A 24315-nucleotide genomic window follows, 5' to 3' on the forward strand; every position below is an offset into this window, starting at 1 on the left:
AAAACATTTGACACACGTAAAAGACATTGCGAACGAAAATAAAAATAAATTGAAAAACGAACGAAAAATACCGTAGATTAACGATATAAAATCGTTAGGTTAGGTTAGGACCTGTTTAGTTAGCCAGTTCCTATACACAGGAAAGTAAATCGAACACTAACATTATAAAACGATATTCAAAAGATACAAAAAAAAGGGTGCCTGTTCCATACCCTAATATAGTTAAAGAATATAACACCCACATGGGTGGTGTCGATTTAGTAGATATGTTAGTTAATAACAAATAATAAATAAACACCTGAAAGCTTTGACAAAGTTTGCTGCATTATCAGTCACAATGAGAGTTGTCTTATTCTGAATATTGAACTCTGATAATACTTTGTCAATCATTTCAGCTAAATTGTCATAATAGTGTTTTCCATACATTCTCCTACATGCAAGTCCTTTTGATACACGCTCTAATGTTGTTGGGTTCAACCAGTGTACTGTGAACCCCATGTAAGACCTTTCAAAAAATAGCAATAGGTAATAATATATTAATATATGCAATTATTATTATAGTATACATTTGTTGTTATTAATTATTATCTACCTATACAATTAAAAGAATACAGTTTATAATAATTATTATAATATTATGATATACCGTGTGTTCACCAATTTAGGGAACACGGAATTTCTTTATTATTGGTTACTTTTTGAATATTTTTACGATTTTTTTTTTTATACGCGTTATAAACAAGATTCACATAATATGGATATACAATTTGTAACGTCACAGCATTTTTTGCAGTCATATTATCAATGTCATAAACATACCTGTACCCATATTACCGTTAATGAACACACCTTATTTATATTGTTATGAATATCGCGCGCTAATGAAGAAATGACCGCAGTGCTATGCAATAAATGTTCCCCGTCCCCCCCGTCATCATGCAGTGTTCGTCGTCGACGTGCCGCGGTTGCCCGCCGCCCGTCACCTCCGGCGTTTTTGTCGCGTCCGTCGGTGCACTCGCCGCAGTCCAGTTATTAAAATTCCACATTATTGTAAAAGTCCCGCAACACGCCTACCCTGAGCTTCCCCACCTCAACATCTCAGCCATCAACATCGGCCATCATCCAGCCAGCTTCGTCGGACTGCCGACACTTCGTTTTCCAACGCCATTTGTACCAGTCGTGGCTCTCTTTTTTTCGTGTGCTCAGTCTCACCGATAGTCCAACTGTCCAGAACACGTGTCCACAAACACATACATACCCGGCGAAGTTTTTTTTTGTTTTTCCTTCAACATCGTTGCGTCCACGCCATGATGGGCTAAACGACACCACGGGCCCGACGTCGGGCGAAGCAACTCTCAGCCACTGACCAATGCAGATGGGCCGTGTAGACCGCGTGTGTGTCGACGGCCATCCGGTCAACCGCTAGCAGCCTCGTCGTCCATCAAATACCTAATATTGTAATGTATTAAAATACCCCCCCCCCCCATATTTCCCTCTTATTTGTGTTAGGAGAATTTTTTTTTTATGTGTCCACCGTTGTGTCTGGTGCAGTTCCTTTTTTTTGCTACCTCCCATCCTTACCGTCCTTAGCGATATGCCGGACGGTAACCCTATAGTTGGCGAAGTAAAATTTAATATAAAAATCATCTGTGTTCCGCCGAACCTCGTGGGCTGATCCGTGGGTTCGCTCCGTCCAAAACAAATACTTTTTCTTACCTAATTCCCGTCCCATTTTCTATTATACTCATACGACTGCCATGTGCCCACATTATTATGTATGCCGTACTATTATTATTATTCACAAATATTTATTGTTGCACGTTGTAAAATACAAGACCTCTAATTACCCTAACTTTCTTTTTATTTTATTTATATTTTCTTTTATATTATGTTTTCTTTTTTTCCCTCTTTAAATAAATCTTTGGCGTTCATTCGCCACTGCGTGTACAAAGCCTATGAGCTCCACCGACTTAGCCTTCGGGCTAACACGCGGTGCGGCTCATAGGTCACGACCGAAGTGTTCCCCTTTGGTCGTGGGTAGCTTTTGGTAGCCTAGCAAACTACCAAATTCTTACAAATTATTTAATTAAAATTGATATGTTAATCTTGTTTATAACACGTATAAAAAAAATATTAAGAAAATAACCAATAATAAATAATTATAAATGGTTATATGTATTTTATAATGAATTGTAAAAATGTATTATTTATTAAAATTGAAATGACTCTCATTCAGTCAATTTTGGTTTTAGTAATGGACCATTGGCCAAAATTACTAAAAAAAAAAATCAGTCTATCTGAATTTGGTATCAAAAACACCGGGTACTATTTAAAAAAAAATTAGATGCATTGCGCATGCACGTACCATGAGGGTTAAAAATTTGAAATTTATCTGAAAATGTGTATTTATATGCCACTAGCTTGCAAACAAAAATTCGATTTATTCCAACATAATCCGGCCGAGAAATTCAGTGTTTCCTAAATTGGTGAACACCCGGTATATTAGAAATGTCAAATGTTTTGGCACACCTTTGTAATACAACATAGAATAATATTTAACTTACTTGCGAAATATGGACCAACAATCTGCAGTGATGCACACATAATTAATTTTGGACAGTTCTTCTTTCAAAAATACAATCATATCATTATATTCGGTTATAATTTCTCGCATAAAATTTCTTCGGGATGCTAGAATTTTGTTGGATGTCAGCTTACAATATTTAATCAACGCTGGATGCTCTATTAAAGAAAAGGGCGATACTGTGCTCACAATTAATTCAATATTGGCTTTGTCAAATTCTGTTTGGCTTAGTTTTTTTGTAATTTTTCCCACTTCATCTAGTTTTAACTGTTTCCTTGTTACAAGGTTATTATCAATATAAGGCCTTTTTTTCCCACACATATTAAATTCAGACAATTGACTAGGATGAATATGCTGCAATTGTTAAATAATAAAGAATTTTTTATTTTTATCTATTAAGAATATGTACTTTACTTTTTAGAAGGTAAATTATTAACTAATAAATAATAATATGTCTACTTACTTTAATATGGCTTCTTAAATTAGAATTAGAAGTTGTTGAGGTAGAGATCATTTTTATTTTCGGAATGCATAGCAGGCATTGAAATGTAATGTTACCATTATTATTACTATTGCCTTCAGTATGCGACATTTCTTTAAAATATTTTTTTAAATGACTCCATTTCGACCTATTTGTGTCACTGTTATCCAAGTTGTTACTTAAATCCATATTTTAATATTTGTTCAAAAAACTGAGTTTACAAATTAATCAAATTATATTAACGCGTAGTAAATAATAAAAAAAAATATAATAAATGGTTGTAAATCGTGAGACAGGGAGGGAATTAGGTTTCCCCATTGCTGCCTCCCTGTACGCATCGTTTATTTACGAAAAAACAAATGGTTACAGAATCAGTGTTGGGAATTATCTAGATAATTTTATCTAGATAAAATATTTTCAAATAAATTATCTAATAAAGTATCTAGATAATTATGTTACGATTTATCTAATGTTTAGCTTAGATAAAAATTGGGCTTATCTAGATAATTATTAATTTTATACCTATTATAGTGTCCTTACAAATTATAAAACCAATGTTACTAAATTTAAAATAAAATATATTATTTATAATTAGAAGAATATATTTCTGGTTATTATTGTCAACCACGATTAAAAATATACTTTAATAATATACTTTAATTATATCTTTAATCGTGTTATCAACCGGCGATATTACAATAATACAAGAACCCGTGTGCGGGCGTGCACTATACACATTATCTACAAGCAATAATGGGTATAATTAAAATAAAATATTAGGTATTGGTTTATTTACCAATTCATTTTCAAAATACACCAAAATTAAATTCGTCGATACCATATTTGATAATGTAGGAGTCAAACACTCTCTGATGGCCGATTATTGAAAATAATAAAGAATTAAAAATAGTTTAAATAATCATATACATTACATCTTAGTTCTTATTTCATGAGACATGAGTAATGTCTTGTATAGGTACCTATACACTAAACTTACTTAACAAATTGAAATATATGTCATATCAAGAAAATTAATTTAATTTATGAAAAATAAAAGTAGATTTATGGTTAGATGATATTTAATTTAAAATAAAAATTATTATATTTTATAATATATAGTATAATTACTATAATTATAGGTTATAATATATAGTACATCTCAATTCCAGTTCTACATAGTGGACAGCGGTAATATGGTCTGTGTTCGTTTGAAGGCATTCTTGTATAGCTTTCATAACAAGGTCCACACAGGCCTTGATGTAAACATGGATAAGCTATTACTGTTGGTGGACTGTACAGGCATATGTAGCATGTTTCCTCTACTATTGGTATAACTTTAAAATAATAAAACATCTTTATTTTTAATCAATTATTTAAGCTAGAAACACATTTCAGATAATTACTACTTACATGTCAACTCTTCACGTTCAACGTGATTAACTGATGGTGCCACAGGTTGTTCGTTAAATGAAACTTCTTCATCTGAATAATCTGCATCAAGATTATCAAAAACTAAAGACAATAGATTTATTCGTTAGTATATTTTATTTGTAATTTGTATAAGTAATATTATAATAAAAATCATACGATCTCGAGGAACATGCACTACTGGTCTACGTGGTAAAATTCTTCTTATAATTTCGTCACGAATCAGTTCCTGATAGTGATCGAAGTGCAGTGGTACTATAGCTGGTGCTTCGAGTAGTGGTACCTGTGGTGAAACAGCTGCAGGGATCACAGGAATAGCTTGATGTTGTAGTTCCTGATGTTGATCAATAGGTAGTGGAGCCCGTGGAAAGACAGCAGCAAGAAGTATATCAATGGCTTGATTTTGAGGCCGTATTACACCAAAAGTTGGTGTAGAATGCCTAGCACATATTAAAAATTCTGCCATTGAGTAGCGTCCTTCTGCAAATAGCCTCAAAGATCTATCCATATTTGACGTTGAGGTTCTCTTACTTGTCTACCATCAGTAGCCTCATCATAATCTCTCAAAACACCATTTGAGTAAGTAATGAGCCCCTCTGAACATATAAAATTGTAATATATTTCTTTTCTAGTGTTAAATAAATAAAAATATAATTACTCAAAAACACCCATAGATCAGGATTGTGCCGATTTTGCATGTGCATCTGGAGATGTCGGTGACTTACTTCCAACACATTGTTGGTTCGCCAAACAGTGTCACTGACTGACAATATATCAGCATTAATTCCTATTGACAATGCAGTAGAGTAAGTAGTTATACATTTGTTTAATTTTATGAACAAAATATAAACTATTATTTTGGATTTTACAGACCTGCAAGCCATGTTGATCGATAGTATTCAAACAGTAATGAAAAATTGTAATCATTGTTATTGCTAATCAATGATTGCACATTCTCAATATAATATTCTTTTACTGTTTCAAAACCTTCAGCTATACAATTTTGGGGCAGCAATGGCAGTGCCATCAACATATGCACAGTGTCATAGGCTCCTCGGTTGTTACTACATATTTCAACCAATCCTAAATATTAACTAGTTTTATTAATCGACTATACATTTTATTTATTAATGAAAAAGGTAATTTAGACTTTAGAGTTAACTTACCTATGTTTGAAACTTTTCTCCAAACTGCTTGGGGGTAATGAAACCAGCAACTTCTAATAGTGGTATATGGAAATATAGTTCTGATAGCAGCTATAGCTGCTCTTTCAAAGTCAACTATTATAATTTGAGGTTGCCACTCTGGCACTACACTCAATATTTTATTGAAAAGTGCAGTGTATGCCCTTTCTGTTTTCCTTGACATCAATGCAAATCTTATAGGAAATCCCCGAAAAAAATTAATTTTATGTATCGATTTTAAAAATAACTTAAAATAATCTAAATAGTAAAATGATTGTTTACTAATTCAATAGTATTTATTAACAAATTACATACAAAACTTACAGTATTAAACGCTATGCCCATTATGACATATAATTGGTGGCATTCGTTTCCAAAACTTGGTGAACTGGAAAATGTGCCATCCAATAAAAAAGTTGAACCAGTCCTAAGTAAACTAAATTATTATATAATAAGACAGTGCTTAAATGTAATTATTAATTATTAGTTATTTGAAATAAAATTTATTTTATTTTATAGTTACTTTTTGATTTCAGGCAAAATGAAAAGTAAAGTGGTTCCTTCCTGTGGAGTTGTACCAACAATGCCACAGTATATTGATTGATTATGTATCATAGACAAGTGCGCATAATCTCCAGTTAACTGCACGTGAAAATCAGTCATAGACTGAGGAGTGATTGGATGAATTCGTCGTCGATGTCTACGCATTGTTCTATGCAATGAGATAAATGAACCGACATGAACATTTACAAACTCCGCCATACCACATGTCTTAAAATGTATTTTTGATATTAAAATTTGAAAATTGAACTTACAAATGTATTTACCAAAAAAAATATATTAATATTGTGTATACATTTAGAAATAATGTAAAACTTTTTATAGGTGTTCTTATAAATAAAGCTAGTCGACAATAAATTACATTTTACTTTTTGATTTAAAACTTAGTAACGCTCTTATTTATATGTACTATATAGGTACTTCATTGTAGATGAAACAGAGAGAAATTTGCTCATTCTGTGTCCGCTGGTTACAAATTTAATTAATTATAAAGATTTTAAATTACACTAGTTTTCCAATTAAATAATAAAACTAGTAGATTTAGCTTCTTGGTTCTTTTTAATATTGTTACAAGTGTTTTCTTAAAAACCGATTTTAATCTTTATGTATTTTTTCAAAAAAGTTCTATATTTAGTAGTTACTTTAAAATAAAAACATGACTGTTAGTGTTAAATTAGCAGTTTTATTTGTAGGTAAATATAGGGTTCATCTTTTAAAATAAAAACTATTGAAAATGGTTGAATAATAAGTAAATGAACAATTTTTAAGGTTTAATTTTTCAATTTCATTAGGAACTTACCCACCTAAATTTGTATATAATAATATTAGCTTAAAACTAAATGAAGCTAGCTAAAAAAAAAAATGCAGGTCTTTTTAGTAAGGTAACTCTTATAAAAAATTGAGACAGATGGTATAAATTCTTATGAAATTACCTTTGGTAACACGCTCAAAGATCAGCGAGGAAGCCAGAATCAAAAGAGACTACCTACTATAAAATACCTACTGTTATACAGAAAAAAAAATATTTAAATATTGGGGGCCAGTAGATAGTCTTATAAGAGTGAAAGTACTTATTTCATGAACTATATGGTGGATGTAGTTGATTTGAAAGCAATAAATAGGTACATTTTAATTTATGATTGATAAATTTATAAATCATTTCTTTTGATACTGGGCAAAAGGTATAATTTATATACAATCGAGTCTCGATAACTCGAATTTCAAGGGAGTTAAAAGTTAATTAGACTTATGTATTTTTCGAGTTACAAACATTGTATTAAGTGTATAAGAATTTCATAGGGACAAAAATAAATTCGAGTTATCGAAACTCGACTATACTACCTACCTACATATCGTTAAATAAGCCATCAAAATTAAACAAACACACATTATCAATAGGATGTCAGCATTGCGTATATTTGTTTTCTCTCAGACTCACGTGCAACATAGATAAAAAAAGTTACATAAAATCATTTGTTTTTTTTTTTATGATTTTTGAATAACCTATTACAATTGTATATTAGGTGGAAACTAGCAAGGATGGAAAGTGTAGTAATTCATTCACAAGTTCTACGTCCTGCTAAATAGTTAAACATAATATGTTGACTAAGTATTTAACATTACAATTGATCTTTTTTGTCATCATAGGTATTTGTAACATAAAATGGCATTTTACTTAATTTCCATATTATATCAAGTCTTTCAAAGATTTAATCATTACTAAATTGTTTTTGTTTTAAATTAGCTTTTTTTTTACACGGAGTTATAACGAAGTATTTTTGGTGTGATAACAAGTTGTTAATAACAACTATTTTTAATTATTATTATTATTATTATTATTTTACAATTTTAATAGTAATATAAAAGGAAATAATAATAAAAGTATAAACACGTCGCGAACAATCGAGTGCAAGTCACGAAATGGTTTGTTTTTGCAATTGTCAGTTGTCAGTTTGTCACCATAGAGTAATAAGTAGATAGTGGGTACGTTCAGTACACTTTTTGATTTGATCAAGTATTTTTCTTATTATTCTTAATGTACGGGCCGAGTACGGACAATAATAGGCCGTGATGCCCGGTCACCAAATACTTCGTACGCTACAACTCACACAACCGACCGACCTGTGTAAGGTGTGTATGTGTGTATTCTTAAATGCTAACACGGATAGGTAACTCTAATAAAAATGGTAACTCAAATTGGCGATGGATAATAAAATATAATAATACAAAATATGCGGCCTGCTTGGCCTAACAATAAAATACATATAAGATAATAAAAATAATACTACGACCCTTTTGGCCCAACAGGTAAAAACATAATAAATTAAATTGACGGTTTGGCACAATTAATACTCTAAATAATAATAAAACAAATAAAAACAATAATATAAAATAACTCACACTTTTGTCGGTGCTCGGCTGGCCAGCTGCTACCTAGGCTACAATAATTTCACACACACAGATATAAATAATTTAAATAATGCACGAGAAAAAAGGAACTAATAAATAAATATAATAATACAAAATACGTAAAATTGGTGGCGATTAGCTCGCACACAATTTATAATATAATATAATACGTAACAAGGGTGACGATTAGCGCCCAAACAATAAAATAATGAAATAATGAGTGTATAATAGTAGCGATTTGCGCTCTATAAAAAATATATGCACTAGTGGCGATTCGCGCCACGACAAAATAATAAAAAATACAAATAAGTGGCGATTCGCGCTACTCAGTAAAAATATGGTTCACGTTGACAATGCGTAATACGAATAAGGTACGATCGAGACTGACTTAATTACAATATAAAAACTTATGCCTTTGGCTATGATAATGAAATATAATATTAAATTAATATATAACCGGTATTGGACGGCGGCCGATAGCGCGTTGCCGTTGGTACGTAATTTTTAACATATTATCTAAGAATTCACGGCGACAATAATACGATAGGTAATTAAACATTAAACAGATATGACATAAAAGTAAAATAATCACAGACACATATAATAAATCAAGAACAATAACGGACGACGTACGTGAGTGTCTGTGCGTGTGTGTGTCGGACGGCCGGTTATCGCGTACTAGTCTGCGTTATTCGCGATCGCATATTATTTGGGCGTCAACACTTAATAAATATTAAAAAATTAAACTAAATGATAAAATTAAAGATTCTATTGATAATTTACCATAATAATAAGATTATTATGGTTATAATTATTATGTACGTTCAGTACACTTTTTGATTTATCAAGTATTTTTCTTATTATTCTTAATAAATATTAAAAAAATTAATATAAGTGACTAGTTTCAAACCAATAGTACTAACTATTTTATTATTTTGAATTAGACAAATAAAATTATTATAATATTTAGGGCCAGTTGTACCGTTCCGTGGTTAAACATTGATTAGCTCAGTGGTTCTCAACCGGTGTGTCGCGTATTACCATGGTGTGTGTCGCCAAAATATTATATTATTTATATATTAATACATTACATATAATTTCATTTGACATAATATATGATATTATTTCAGCATTATGATGAAATAGTAAAACCCAGAGATAAAAAAAACAATTATGAAGATATTCTTACCTCGTAATGATTTCGACGTAATCATAACTGCAGTCTGCAGATAAATAGTAAATTGGCATTATGTGTATATGTAGGTACGTAAATAAGCACGTTCTCACTATTCTCATTCGTGATCACCGTGTTGTGCGCATTGTGTCTGTGTAATTTCGTTATATTTTCATATTTTCTTATACATACCATATTAAAAAAGGTACATTAAGTATGGACAAATTTATAATTAAAAAAGTTTCAACTACGGTTAACACTAGCACTGATGGCTCCACTAATTTGTCGTTAGCGTCTTCATCAACAATTAATGACAAAACAGTAAAGCGTCGTAAGTATAATGACAACTATTTAAATTTCGGATTTACGTTTACTGGTGATGATAATAATCAAATACCTCAGTGTATTGTATGTGGCGTAACTAGGGCACTATAGAACATAGGTATGCTACGCCGCCATTTTGCGACTCATTTATCAGTTTATCACTTATCATTTACTCATATTTATTATTTATTGTGCGTACTGCGTATTAATCTTACGTATTAATTGTTTTTATTGAAGTTTTCTGTTTAAAATTTAAATACTTTATACTTCTAGATAGTTATTAAATGAAACTCTAAATATTATACTCACAAAAACTAGGTAAATAGCAAGTAGCAATCTACCAAATTATGAGAAATATTTTCCGTGACTTCAAGTATTATGTAAGTAGATAGGTATTCAATTACATTATGATTATCGACACTTATAACTAAAAATGTGTTTACTTTATAAACTATTTTTTTTAAATATTGGTAAATACTCTCATTACCTAACTAAAATACACATTTAATTTGCATTTACAGCTAGTCAACTTACATAGTTTAATTCACTACTTCTCTAACTGAAGACAGAATTATAATGAACAAAGTATGTTACAAAATGTTGCATTAGAAATAAAATATGCCTTTTATGGTAACATCTTTGTATTAACGAATATTTTTCAGATGAATAATATTCAAACTGATGATGCAGATGGAGCATTTGTTTACTATAATGACTTAAATATGGAGAGAAATAAAGAGCTTCTTCTTACTCTACGACAAGAAAATGGACAACTTCTTAAAAAATTAAATATATTAAATGAAGCAATTGATGTTCTTAAAGACAATAATAGTGAAGAGAAAATTACTTATTATGATAAGGTGGATTTTAATAAGTAACTAGCACTTAGCAGTGTTGTAAAATATTTGAGTAAAAGTATTCAATTACTTTTTTTTAATATTAAATACTAAAATACTTTTTTTAATTATTTTAATGGTATGTGCTATGTATATTTTAAATTCAGTCTTATAAAAGCATTCACAATGTTCACAATTCAAATTGCTTTCAATTTTAACTTCTCCTTCATACAGTCATTAAACAAATATATGTATATAAATATTAGAACTTAATTAATGTTAAAACAATATTTTGATTGCATTGATTAAAAAATTATACTTTCAATACTGTTTTTAAATATAGTTTATAATTGCAGTTTTTTTCTTTAAGTGAAGTATAAAGAAAATGTAGGTACCCACTCATAATCGTATCAGTGAAATGAATAATTATTGTAACTTTAAAATTTAAATATTAATATAACTAACAAAATATATTATAGTATCCTATTCTCCCCAGTGACCTACCTAAAAATAGCAAAGGTCCTTATCATGGCTAATAGCTATCTTTTTTTTTCTGAAGTAAAAAATGTGTTCTGTCCCATTCATATTTCTGGAAGACGAATGGTACTTTAGGAGGTCAAAATATACATTAGTGCTACATGTTTTTGACATTAAATATTATGTTAATGACTATTGTAAGTACATAAGTATATATATAAACAAAATTAAATAATCAGTCTTTAATTCTTATTATAAACAAACAAATAAACAAATATTGATATATAACATAGAATATAAAGTATAACTTATAATGAACAAATAATATTAATATTTATGCTACATTTTTTTTTTTTGGCAGACGCTGTACCGTACATATTCTTCCTTTTTTTACAGTCAACTGAAAAATTGACTGCAGTATATGATCGTATACAAAAAAAACGTTCAACAATTCTTTGTTTCATTTTGCAACCTTTAGAGCACAATGGAAAAATTATATCAATATCTGATATAATTTTTTTAATAAGCTCAGTACATGAATTTCTTAAAACATTTTATATTTACTATAGAAAATTTCACAATGTAAAATAAGCAACAATACATTTGTACAAGGTACTTTAAGTCCTCCCTTATTCAATGTGTTACTAAAGAATTTAATTGCACCATAAAATTGGTTATCTGGTAAATTATCCTGGAGAAATACACAACAATCATTACAACCTACTCCTAATAAATGATTTGTTATGCTTCCTCCTAAATGGTATAAATGATTCAATTCATATATTTCAAACTGGGAAATCAATTTACTTTTATGTAATGTGACAAAAATCTCTGATGGAATGTTATTCAAATTGTTCACAGAAGAATATAAATTATTGCTTTTACATTGTGAATCATTGCTTTGTCCAGTTTTTTTAAAAAAATCAATTAGAAAAATATCATTATCATTGCAATAATTACTTCGTTCCACATATGAAATAAACTGAGACGTTGAAATAAGTTTTAGAGCTTGTAGACACTGAAAGGCTGTTGGTGTTGCTCCAGCTTTTCTCCGTATTTGTGAGAAAATATTCTCAATTGCATCTTGAGTTAATCGGTGACAGAGAACAAAATCATCAAACCGTTATTGAACAAGGTTTCACAAATTCCAATTATGCTTAGAGTAGCCATAATTATTCCTGCATTTAATGGTTTCCAGCCATGCCCAAAAACAGTATTTTCAGTTATTGTAATTATTTTCAGAAGAAAGTCATACTTCTTTTCCTTATTACGTTTGGTAATTGATGTTTTTCTTACTTTAGATGTAGTCAAACTGAACCACTCCTGAATTAATCGAATAAAATGTGCTGTCGTGATTGCATCTGATGGCAGTACATTCAATTTAACAGCTAATTCAATAGCAGCAGCGGTTTTCAAAGAGAAAAATCTAATTGCAGCACCAACGTGCATTTTCTCAAAATTACTTGGCCACATATCTTCTCGCTTTAGATGATGCAATGATCTTAGTTCTTTGTTTGAATTTATTTCATATTCCCACAGTGAGACCACAAAACTTCCTTTCACTACTTGAGAAGACAGACCCTCATTTTCACAATATTCTTTTGGTAAAATAATATCATTTTTCAATAAAGAACTTTTTAGGTTCTTCAGAAGATGGCAGATGTCAGGCATAATAAATATATTATGACTGTTGAATTCAAATGTATTTTTTCGAATGCCATCTTTCTTCACTTTAACATCTAATGAACTCCACAAGGCTCTATTGGTGTTTCCCATATCAGATGACAAAGTTAAAACATGTATTCCACAGCTTTCAACTGATTCAATACACTGCTGAATAAATAATCAATCATTTAAATGGCAACCAATAACCTGCTTCCATTTGTTTTTAAGTCCTCTTATAATTACTAGTAGAAGTTTACCACCCAGCATATTATCATTACCGAGGGTAATAAATCCGAATGTTTCTGTACTATTTTTGTCATAACTAAGTTGCTTACTTACTTCCATCTCATCAACACTCATAACACAGGAACGGTCATTACTGTCCATTGATTGAACTTTATGCTTGAGTAACTCTAGTACATCATGAAAAATACCAAATTTTAATTTAAATTCACGAAGCCGTTTGGTTAATGTAGTGTAAGCAGGAATAGGGTAATTTGTATCTCGTAGATACTTGTATCCATGAACTCCAAGGGCAAATCTTAGCTTTAACCCTTTAATGATTGTTTCCTTTGACCATTCTCGTGGAGTTTTTTTGGTAGCTGCAACCTGATCATCATTGAGAAAAGAACGTAATGTAGCATCTTTTTCCTCAATTATGTTTTTTAAATTTGTGTTTTCCATCTGGAGACGTGCAATTTCATCATTCTATTTCAAAACAAATATGAATATATATACAGATTTTGGTATTGGTTTATACACAGTAAACTTATTATGAGTAATTATAATAAACTAATGCATGACTATTATTTATTTAATTTAAAATAACGAATACCTAGCTTAAAATAGCTTTATTTAAGAATTAAATGTGTCTAATAAATATCACTTCGGTATCACTTTAAATTAACATTATATCAATTGGAGTATGATGATGATAAAAATATAAGACCTGAATACTTAATATTTCTTTCAGATAATAAAATAAATAATACAAATAATAACCATATAATAGGAAAAAATTAATTTAGCCACACTAAAAAAAAATATTCTAATTTAAAATGTATAGAAATTAGTTACAGAAATCATTTTTGATTTTAATTAATATGCTTAAGCAGTACCTAGTGCAGTACCTATTTTTAAAATTGTACATTACTTACAACAGAATTGTCAGTTATGTTAACACAATCATCTGATTGACTCGACGACATAGTTGTTGTGGTTGATATGTTAGTTGTTTCCATTGCAGTATTCTGAAAAATTAGTTATTATAATTTGCAAGTATTAATGATGATAAAACATAAGATCTGAAAAACAAAACTTTTAATGTCATTTTCAGTAAAAAATTGATATGTACTATAGCAGTTGTGACACAAAAATAAGAAGAAATGATTTTGCCATACTAAAAAAAAATATTCTTACATACCTACCTACGGTACTTACCTACTTAATCAGTATATTTAAAATTGTTTATTACTTACAGCAGAATTGTGAGTTATGTTAACACAAGCATCTGGTTGACTCAAAGATGTTATAATTGTTGAGGAGAAAGGTACTGGTTTTCTTTACAGTTTTCTAAAAAATTAGAGTTACCTATTAATTTGAGTAGTACTGATGATGATAAAAATATAAAATATGAGATCTGAAAAACTGAACTTTCAGTAAATCATTAATACCTAATAAGTACTTAAACAGTTAAACCACAAACATTGCAAACAAATATTTTAGTATATAAGAGAATAACTTTTTTAGTTATTAAATTTGAGATAAAATTAACTTAAATGTTTATTATCTTATATATAAAAATGAATCGCAAAATTTGGTAAGCGCATAACTCAACAACGCCTGGACCGATTTCGCTCATTCTTTTTTTGTTTGGGTCGTAATTGTCAGGAGAAGGTTCTTACGGACGAAAAATTTGAGAAAGTTATCGGGTTAGAGAAATATGACGAGGTGGTGATGAAATTACAGAGGCGCCATCTATCCAGCAAATAGTCAACTAAATTATTTTTGGTAGTCAATGGCAACCATTTAAATAAAATAAATCATTAATTTAAAATGTTTTTAAAAATGCATGCAAATAGACATACAAACAACGCAAATTTCGCAAATGTTCGTTGAAGTCCAAGGATGTTTTTACGGCTAGAAAAATTAGAATTATTGCTGGAAAAACCCTAAAAAGCCCTTTTTTTTTAAAATAGCCCTTCCTATAATATTTATAATATAATACTGATCGTATCCATGGCAACCAACAATCGTGTTTTGTGCAGAGTGTTTAGTTAGTTAGTGTTTGTTTAGTTCGTGATTAGTGAAAAAATAATTTATATTTGATATGCCTCCTATAAGACGAAGCAATTTAGGTAGAAGAACCAGAAATGCTACAAACCAAGCTAATTACCGATCTAATTCACAAACGCGTGAAGCGCGAGCAAGTTTGAATCGAGCTGCTTTTAGTTACGATGTGTCAATTGACTACAGTAACTACCAATGTGTTGTTATTGGTTCTATGAACTCGGTTTGCTCACACTGTAAGGCATTAAAATACAAAAACGAAGCCAATGGATTGTGTTGCGCAAATGGTAAAGTGAAATTGATACCATTGGATCCACCACCAGAACCATTGTACTCATTGGTTTCAGGAATAGGAACAGATTCTATACACTTTTTGACAAATATCCAACAATATAACAATTGCTTTCAAATGACTTCATTTGGGGCAACAAATGTAGTTCGGGAAAATTTTATGCCAACTTTCAAGGTATGTATTATAGCAGTTACTCATAATTATTTTAGCGAACAAAATTTTCTGTCACCAAAGTTAAGATGTGTCACTAATCTTCAATTTCTTAATCATTACGAAATATATCACTTAGTCATCATATTATATTATGGTGTTTCAGTTTCAGTGACACTTTTATTATATTTTATATTTGATAGATATTAGTTAAAACTAAATATATACTTTTTAAGATCAAATATTATTTAAGTTTGATCACCGACAATCCATTAATTTATACCACACCATAATATATTTTTTTTATTTACAGATACAAGGGCAAATATATCACAGAGCAGGTTCACTGTTACCAGTGTCAGATAGCGACAACAAATTCCTGCAAATTTATTTTATGGGCAATTCACCACAAGAAATTGATCTGCGTTGTGCACATAACAATTTAGTAAAGAGGTCTATTGTAGAACAATTACAAACTTTATTTCATCAGCACAATCAATTGATTATATTGTTTAAAACTGCCCTGGATCTGATGCCATCCGATAATCACAAAATTGTAATCAGAGCTGATAAAACACCTGCAGGTCAACATACAAGACGTTTTAATGCACCAACTATTGATGAAGTTGCTATCGTTGTAGTTGGAGAAAACTTGGAATCCCGTGATATTGTTTTACGTCGTCGGAATGATCAATTACAACGTATAAAGGAAACACACCGCTCATATGATGCACTGCAATATCCCATTATATTTTGGCAAGGTGAAGATGGCTACGATTTCTCAATAAAAATGATAAATCCCATTGCAGGTAACTAAAATATTAGTTTAGCTATGGCGATAATATCTCAGTCATTATATTATGTATTTTAATTTTATATTTGAATGTTATTAAAACAAAATCTATTTACAGGTTCTGAAACCAACAAAAAAGTCAGTTCAATGAACTATTATTCATACCGCCTAATGATTCGGGAAAATGAAGATAATCACATATTGAAATGTCGGCGATTATATCACAAATATGTTGTTGACATGTATGTTAAAATTGAAACGGAAAGATTAACATTCATCAGGTTGAATCAAACCAAACTCCGATCTGAAGAGTATATTCACCTTCGAGATGCGATTAATACTGATGGAAATGCACAGAATGTCGGTCGGATGACTATTCTTCCAGCAACATACATCGGAAGCCCTCGGCATATGCACGAATATGCTCAAGATGCCATGTCGTATGTTCGTCATTATGGTACAGCAGATTTGTTCATCACATTTACATGCAATCCGCAATGGATAGAAATCAATCAGGAGTTATTCTCTGGGCAATCACCCATTGATCGTCATGATATTACAGCCAGAGTCTTTAGACAAAAGTTGAAATCTTTAATGGATTTCATCGTAAAACATAATGTGTTTGGTGAGACACGCTGCTGGATGTATTCTGTGGAGTGGCAGAAACGAGGATTGCCACATGCACACATTTTGATTTGGTTGTTGAAAATATAAGGCCAAATGAAGTTGATGCAGTGATATCAGCTGAAATCCCTAATGTACAAGTAGATCCTGGATTGCATGAGGTAGTTATCAAAAACATGATACATGGTCCCTGTGGAACTCTTAATCAAAATTCACCGTGTATGATGGATGGTAAATGTTCAAAACGATATCCACGGACATTAATATCGGAAACAATTACTGGTAATGACGGTTATCCATTGTATCGTCGCAGATCGACAGCAGACAATGGAAAATCAACAATTGTCAAATTAAATCAACAAGATATTGAAATAGATAATCGTTGGATTGTTCCATATTCACCCATTTTATCAAAGACATTCAAAGCACACATCAACGTTGAATCTTGCCATTCAGTGAAATCTATTAATACATTTGCAAATATGTAGCCAAAGGGAGTGATATGGCTGTGATTGGAATTGGTGCAGAGAATTCCAATGATGAAGTTACCCAATACCAAATGGGCCGCTATGTCAGTAGTAATGAAGCAGTTTGGCGAATATTTTCTTTTCCTATTCATGAGAGACACCCTTCTGTTGTTCACTTAGCTGTGCATTTAGAAAATGGACAAAGAGTGTATTTTACAGCACAGAACGCAGTACAAAGAGCTGCTCAGCCACCATCTACTACATTAACCAGTTTTTTTGAGACATGCCAAAACGATGATTTCGCACAAACATTGCTATATTCTGAAATGCCAAAATATTATACCTGGAATCAATCCTCAAGGAGATTTATACGACGGAAACAAGGAAAACCAGTTCCAGGATATACAGATGTATATTCCACCGATGCGATTGGCCGGATTTATTCAGTACATCCAAGCAATGATGAATGTTTTTACTTACGACTGCTATTAGTCAATGTACGTGGCCCAACATCATTCCAACAGTTACGAACTGTTGATGGTGAATTGTGTGTATCCTACAGAGAAGCCTGTCAACGTTTGCAATTGCTTGAAAATGACGCTCATTGGGATCAAACTCTCAATGATGCTGTAATATCATCACACGCTCATCAAATACGAACATTGTTTTCTATAATCATATCTACATGCTTCCCATCAAGCCCAATTGATTTGTGGATCAAGTACAAAGATTATATGTGTGATGATATTTTGTATCAAATACAGAATAGAATGGGAAATCCAAATATACAAATCAGTGAAGAAATTTACATGAAGCATTGATTTCATTGATTATGACATGTGCTTGATAATGTCAAACAAACTATTAATTCAATTAGGCCTGACCGCGCCCAATCGTCCAATGCATGACGCTTTTAACCAAGAGTTGCATCGAGAAAGACTGTATGATCTCAACGATTTGAAAGAATTAATTCAAACAAATCTTCCACTGTTAAATGAACAACAGAAGTATGTATTTGAAACTCTTATGAAAGTAACAAATGATGAAACTGGAGGGATTTACTTCTTAGATGCACCTGGTGGTACAGGAAAAACTTTTTTGATTTCATTAATATTAGCAACAATTCGCTCACAAAATAAATTGCACTTGCACTCGCTTCGTCGGGAATCGCAGCAACTTTGCTTGAAGGTGGTCGAACAGCCCATTCAGCACTAAAATTGCCATTAAATATGCATAGCAATGAAACTCCAACCTGCAACGTTTCGAAGAACTCTGCAATGGCAAAGGTTTTGCAGCAATGTAAATTGATTGTTTGGGATGAATGCACGATGGCACATAAAAAATCTTTGGAGGCTTTGGACAGAACCTTAAAAGATCTACGGAGCAATAATAACCGATTTGGTGGTGCAATGATTTTATTAGCAGAGATTTTCGTCAAACATTGCCGGTGATTCCACGATCAACGCCAGCTGATGAACTCAATGCATGTCTAAAGTCCTCCAGTTTGTGGAAACATGTCAAAGTACTTCATTTAAGCAAGAATATGCGTGTCGAGTTGCAAAATGACCAATCTGGAAACATATTCTCTAAACAACTCATTGACATTGGTAATGGCAAATTTCCTATAGACATGTTGACTGGCTGCATTAACTTTCCTCTAAGTTTTTGTCAGTTAACTCGATCAAAAGATGAACTTATTCAGAAGGTGTTTCCAGATGTTTCTCAAAATTACAGAAACCATGATTGGTTGAGCGAACGAGCTATACTGGCTGCAAAAAACATAGATGTAAATGAATTAAATTTCAAAATTCAAGAACAAATTACAGGCGAATTGATGATATATAAATCAGTTGATTCGGCTACTAATCAAGATGATGTAGTCAACTATCCACCGGAATTTTTAAACTCGCTGGATTTGCCAGGATTGCCACCTCACAATCTTCAATTAAAGGTTGGATCGGTGGTTATAATGTTGCGAAATATCAACCACCGCGTCTTTGCAACGGTACACGGTTAGCGATAAAAAAATTACTAAACAATGTGATAGAAGCAACTATACTCAAAGGAAAGTATAAAGGAGAAGATGTTCTCATACCGCGCATCCCAATGATTCCGACTGATGTGCCATTTGAGTTTAAACGACTACAGTTTCCAGTGCGTCTTGCTTTTGCTATGACTATAAACAAGTCCCAGGGGCAATCATTAAGTGTTTGTGGTATTAATCTAGAAAACCCATGTTTCTCACATGGTCAATTGTATGTTGCCTGTTCCCGTGTTGGAAAACCATCAGATTTGTTTATCTATGCGCCAGGTAATCAAACAAGAAACATCGTATACCACAAAGTACTACAAATATAATAATAATTATGATTCACATGATTAACAATAAAGCGATTACTTACTTTTAAATCATGACAGAACCGTCACCCTGGTGATAGGGCGTTGTGAATAAAAAATAATTAAATAAAACTATAACAGTTAAAACTATAACTACTTACTTTTAAATCATTATATATGTTTTATTTAATTATTTTTTATTCACAACGCCCTATCACCAGGGTGACGGTTCTGTTCAGGAGAATTTTTTAAAATACGTAGGCACAAAAACTGCCACATTACAAATCTTTCGTCGTGAATTCGACGTAATATTAGCACTATCAATAAGATTAAATTAAAAATTAACACACGGCATACGAAAATGCAAAAAAAGAAAGTAACACACGGGCAACGCCGTGTCGGGTCAGCTAATTTAACATAAAAATGTCCCTTATGTTAATATCACAACTTATTTTTAACACAATATTCTATAAAATGTTTAATTTTAAGTATTAGGTTTTTGTATGTAATGTAATAACTGCCAAGTGTGTTGTAAGTTGTTGTCATATTTTGTATGAATCACAATATGCATATTGCATAGTGTTATAATGATTAAAAAAGTCATAAAATTATATGTAATGAATATTAATACCTAAAACAGATTCCTATTGGTGTCAAGTCTAGCAGGTGGATTTGGCATCAAAAGAGTTGGGATGGCATTAGGTTTAAGTTTGACATCCCATCCTGACGATGCAACTCAACTGACTTTTTTCAAAGTGGATCTAAATTCAAAAAGCGGGCAAGTGAGTACCGCTCTGCTGTACATTAGGTGCCGTATGGATCATTATTATATATTATAGAAGTGTTAAATTTGAATCCAATGATAGTTATCATTGTATACGAAAAACGATTCTGAACGAAGATGATTTGTCAGCCTAGGATATAATTTCTAGTGGTTGGTGAAAAAGGTGGTTTAAAAAACCAGCTTATATTAAAAAATATTTTGAAAATTAAATCACGTAAATAAAACGCGAATCTTAATAACTGGTAAAATTTTCAAGTATCTGCGACTTATACTTTTTGAATAATAACAAATATTTAAAATCGTTTGAGGATAAACCGTTATCGTTACGCTATTTCGTTAAAATTTAAAATTCAAACGCACTTAAAATTTTTCCTATAATGATGCTTCGAGTTTTCTCTATAGATACTTGAAGGTAAACTTATGGAAAACTTAGTGTTGTATTTTTAATCCTTAGTTATAAACACAAAAAATTTTATGATTTTTCAACTTCAAATATTTCGCAAATATTCATAATTTTGACGAATTTTCGTCAAAATTTGAACTTCAATGCTAATAAAAAAAAATTGTGCCTATGTATTCTTATAATTTTTTAATCACTATAAGAATAACATATGAGGAACTTTGTATACATTTTCAAGTATTTTGATAGGGCCAAAAAAATTTTATCGACCCTTCAAAAAAAATTTCAGAAAAATTGAAAATGTCAGTTGTCTATAAATAGCTCAAAAAACTCAAAATATTTTGAAAATTAAATCACGTAAGAAACGAGAATCTTAATAACTGGTAAAATTTTCAAGTATCTACGACTTATACTTTTTGAATTATAACAAATATCAAAAATTAAATTTCAAACACTCATAAAAATTTTTGGTCTGAATCCGGTAGAGTTTTTTTTACAGATATTGAAGAAAAATGTATGGAGAACCTTGTACCAAATTTTCAAAACTTAGTTATAAAAGAAAAAAATTTATGATTTTTCAATTTCAAAATTACTTGCAAATTTTGCGTTTTCGACAGATTTCGTAAAAATTTGAACTATAAACGCTTATAAAAAAAAATGGTGACTAACGATTTTTAATTTTTTTAGCTACATTAAAAACAACTCATAAGGAACCTTGTATTAAATTTTCAAAACTTTTTGGTCATCCAAAAATTTTATCGACACTTTAAAAAAATTTCTCAAAAAAATCGAAAATTTCAGTGGTCTATAAATAACTCAAAAAAAGTCAAAATTTTTTGAAAATTTAACTATATACGGATACCACTGACATTAACATTTGGTGAAAATTTCAAGTATTTTCAGTGATTAGTTTTTGAATTAAAACCATAAAAAAAAAATCGATTTGGTCGAAAACTGGTTTTGCGTTAAAATTCCCGTTTTTCCGTCATTTTTTTTTGGTTTTTCCCGGCGCTTTTGAAAACTATTGGAAATTTTTTACTTTTGACCCCCCAAAGTACAAACTACATTCACTTTCATATCCAAAACAGGTCCACTTTTTAAAATCGGAGCACTTTTACTGCTCCAAAACGTGGTGACAGACACAAAAATAAAAAAAAAAAAAAAAAAAAAAAAAACACATCATTGTAAAATCAATACATTCATCACTTCGTTCAGAATCTAAAATATATAACTATAATGATTATAAATTGTTATTAGGTAGATATCTAACTAAATATAATTAACTATACTATACTATAACAGAAATAAATTACAAAATATAATTAACTACTATGTTATATACCTACTTTGTTATATTATATTATTAATTTTAACATTTATGAAAATTAATTGGTACATTATTATTTATTACCTATTTATTATAAATAACTACTCAATATTTATATTTTAGACATAATTACTTCACATAGTTCTGAATGAGTTGTTGGTGTCCACTTATCTCGCCTACAATTTTGAACCCATTTGTCCCTCCTGGTTTTTTCTCGAGGAAAACGGAACAATTTAATTTTATTTTTCCGAGAATTACTACAATTTGGAGCAGTACATGCTCCCATAATAACTATATTTGGAATAATGTAAGTGAATAATATATTTATCTCAAAGCTGCACATACAAATAATAAACCACACAATAGTCGATACCACACAGAAATTAGAAAAGGAACAGAACGATGGCCTAAGAAAAATAACGTGAAATGAATATTCAATGATGATAGGTATAATGTGAAATGTGAATATGAAATTGCCCGCGTTTATTTTATCATTGTTGATATTAATAATTGAGTCGCAAAATGGCGGCGTAGCATACCCATGTTTTATAGTGCCTTAGCGTAACTTTATCAAACGAGTCTATGGTACCAAATAAATTAAAAAGACATTTAGAGCAAAATCATAGTCATATTAGTAAAAAAAATTCTGACTATTTTACGCGTTTATTGTCATCACAAAAAAAAAATTCAACGTTCATGGAACAACGTTTAAAAATATCTGATAAATCTCTTTTATGTTCTTTTAAAATTTCTGAGTTAATTGCAAAGAAAAAAAAGCCACATACCATCGGAGAAGAATTGATTTTACCAGCTTGTAAAGAAATTGTTTATGTAATGTTTGGTAAAGAAGCAGCTGAACAAATTTCAAACATACCACTGTCAAATGATACTGTTCGTCGAAGAATAATAACAATGTCGGAGGATATTGTAAAAAATGTAAATGAGATATTACAAAAAGATACAGAATTCGCATTACAACTTGATGAAAGTACCGATGTTTCTGGTAAATCTCAATTAATTTCTTTCATACGATTTGTCAATGGAAAAAAAATAATTGAACAATTTTTATTTTGCCGTGAATTGCAAACTACAACAACTGGAGTCGATATTTTCAATGCTGTTAATAATTATTTCGAAGAAAATAATATGGTATGGTTGAACTGCATTTCAATTTGCACAGATGGTGCAGCGGCGATGACTGGCCGATTTAAAGGATTTCTAACTCTCGCGAAAAATAAAAAACCTAATTTAATAACAATTCACTGTTTTTTACACCGTGAAGCTCTTATGGTAAAAAGTTCGGATGGGGGAGAATTAAGTGATGTTCTCAAAACTGTCGTTGAAATGATTAACTATATTAAAAAACGACCAGTAAAATGTAGAATATTTGAAGAATTATGTAAAAATATTGGTACAGAACACACTAATTTGTTGTATCATACTGAAATACGTTGGCTTTCAAGGGGTAAAATATTAAATCGTGTATTGGAACTTCAAGATCAATTACAAATTTTTTTTGAAGCTGAAAACATAAATAATTATGCAAATAAAATTGATGATCAAATGTGGTGTGCTAAATTAGCTTACCTTGCTGATATTTTTCAAAAACTAAATGTTTTAAATTCGAGTATGCAGGTTGTAAAGAAAATATATTTTCTACAAGTGATAAAATGGAAAGTTTCAAAAAAAAAATTAATTTATGGTTTTCATGCATAAAAAATGATGATTT

General features: G+C 30.6%; 2 protein-coding genes, 1 long non-coding RNA gene and 1 pseudogene across 3 annotated transcripts; 2 read left to right on the plus strand and 2 right to left on the minus strand.

The window, feature by feature from the left end:
- Positions 1 to 273: 273 nt before the first annotated feature.
- Positions 274 to 3176, minus strand: LOC126554215 (uncharacterized). The gene is made up of 3 exons (XM_050209313.1): positions 3048 to 3176; positions 2565 to 2938; positions 274 to 505 (listed from the first exon to the last, which is right to left on the minus strand). Exons 1-3 carry the CDS (start codon positions 3174 to 3176, stop codon positions 274 to 276), a joined length of 735 nt encoding a protein of 244 aa, XP_050065270.1.
- Positions 3177 to 4205: 1029 nt separating this feature from the next.
- On the minus strand, positions 4206 to 6385 carry LOC126554216 (uncharacterized; annotated as a pseudogene).
- A 3964-nt stretch (positions 6386 to 10349) lies between these two features.
- Positions 10350 to 11771, plus strand: LOC126554211 (uncharacterized). The gene is made up of 3 exons (XR_007606634.1): positions 10350 to 10525; positions 10667 to 10730; positions 10808 to 11771. It is a non-coding gene; the product is annotated as an uncharacterized LOC126554211 (long non-coding RNA).
- A 3544-nt stretch (positions 11772 to 15315) lies between these two features.
- On the plus strand, positions 15316 to 17361 carry LOC126554217 (uncharacterized). Its single transcript, XM_050209314.1, has 3 exons — positions 15316 to 15878; positions 16168 to 16663; positions 16766 to 17361. Exons 1-3 carry the CDS (start codon positions 15453 to 15455, stop codon positions 17359 to 17361), a joined length of 1518 nt encoding a protein of 505 aa, XP_050065271.1. The 5' UTR covers positions 15316 to 15452.
- The last annotated feature ends 6954 nt before the right edge of the window (positions 17362 to 24315 follow it).

Source organism: Aphis gossypii, unplaced genomic scaffold, assembly GCF_020184175.1.
Source record: "Aphis gossypii isolate Hap1 unplaced genomic scaffold, ASM2018417v2 Contig00451_ERROPOS78205+, whole genome shotgun sequence".
Classification (NCBI taxonomy): Eukaryota; Metazoa; Arthropoda; class Insecta; order Hemiptera; family Aphididae; genus Aphis; species Aphis gossypii.